Below are 1,118 nucleotides of genomic sequence, written 5' to 3' on the forward strand. Positions count from 1 at the left end.
ATGCGGCGCGCGGCCTCGGCGCAGCATCACCAGCAGGGCCAATCAATGAGCGATGACAATGAGCAGCAGCAGAGCGTCTGTGGACTGCCGAACCGGAGACATCTTCTGGCATCAGCTGCAACTGCGGCCGTCGCCGGAGCCGTCGGCGCCGCCGGGGGCTTTGCCGTGCCGTCGGCGTGGGCAGCTGCTGAGGCCGCGCTGCCGCTCGTGCCCAAGGCAGCCCTCACGCCGCAGCTCTCGGTCAGCCGGGTCATCAAAGGTGAGGGCCCCCTGACTTCGGCACACATCAAAACTTGACATGACCTCGAGCGTCGCACAGGCTGAGCTGCACCAAGCGGTGCAGAGCGCCCCGCAAAGTGGCTGGCACGAGCAGCAGCAGGGTGGCCGGCATCCTTGCTCTATGCACAACCGAGTGCTGCATGCAAAAACAGATGTGTCGTGCCCGATGCGACGCCTGCACCGCCGCCGCGCCTCAAGCAGCTTGATGCGGGGCTTCCTGCTTGCGCCGCAGGCTGCTGGCAGCTGAGCGGCGGCCACAAGGGCGACAAGGCCACAGACCGCACCGCGGGCCGCGACGCCATCGCCGATTTTGGGGCGTTCCGCGACGCCGGCATCACCTCATTCGACATGGCAGATCATTACGGTGATGATCTGGGGCGCCGCCATGGCCGTGGTGGCGCCGGGGCACTGGGCAGGCAGCAGGCTCACAGGCTTAATGTTTCGCGGTGCATCGGATTCCTAACACGCGTGCAAATCATCCACCAATACTGAAACAACCGTCCTGAACCCATGCTTCACACGCCGCCCCCTACCCCCAAAATATCAAGGTCCTGCTGAGATCCTGGCGGGGCGCTACCTGGCGTCTGACCCCGCCCTGCGCCCCTCCTGCCAGGTGAGGCGCGCGCCCCGCGCACACCACATCGCGCCCACCACCCCAGCTCGCCCTGGCCGGCACGTCTCCCAGCAAACCCCCCTCGTCTGCTCAACCACGACTGCACCAGGGAATAGCCCCGCCCCCTTCTGACTCACCCCACAGCCCACCCCCTGCTTTTCCTTGCCGCTTGCCCGGCCCTGCCCCCACCCTCGCACCCCATCTCACCCCAAACCTCCCTCCTTAA

The 1,118-nt window shown here is 66.5% G+C and overlaps 1 protein-coding gene across 1 annotated transcript; it reads left to right on the top strand.

The window, feature by feature from the left end:
- Positions 1 to 259, top strand: MNEG_14754 (hypothetical protein; the record flags this gene model as incomplete). Its single annotated transcript, XM_014036776.1, has 1 exon — positions 1 to 259. A coding segment is annotated over one exon (259 nt), but the record flags the coding sequence as incomplete, so codon positions are not given.
- Positions 260 to 1,118: the final 859 nt, after the last annotated feature.

This window comes from Monoraphidium neglectum (genome assembly GCF_000611645.1).
Source record: "Monoraphidium neglectum strain SAG 48.87 unplaced genomic scaffold scaffold04738, whole genome shotgun sequence".
Classification (NCBI taxonomy): domain Eukaryota; kingdom Viridiplantae; phylum Chlorophyta; class Chlorophyceae; order Sphaeropleales; family Selenastraceae; genus Monoraphidium; species Monoraphidium neglectum.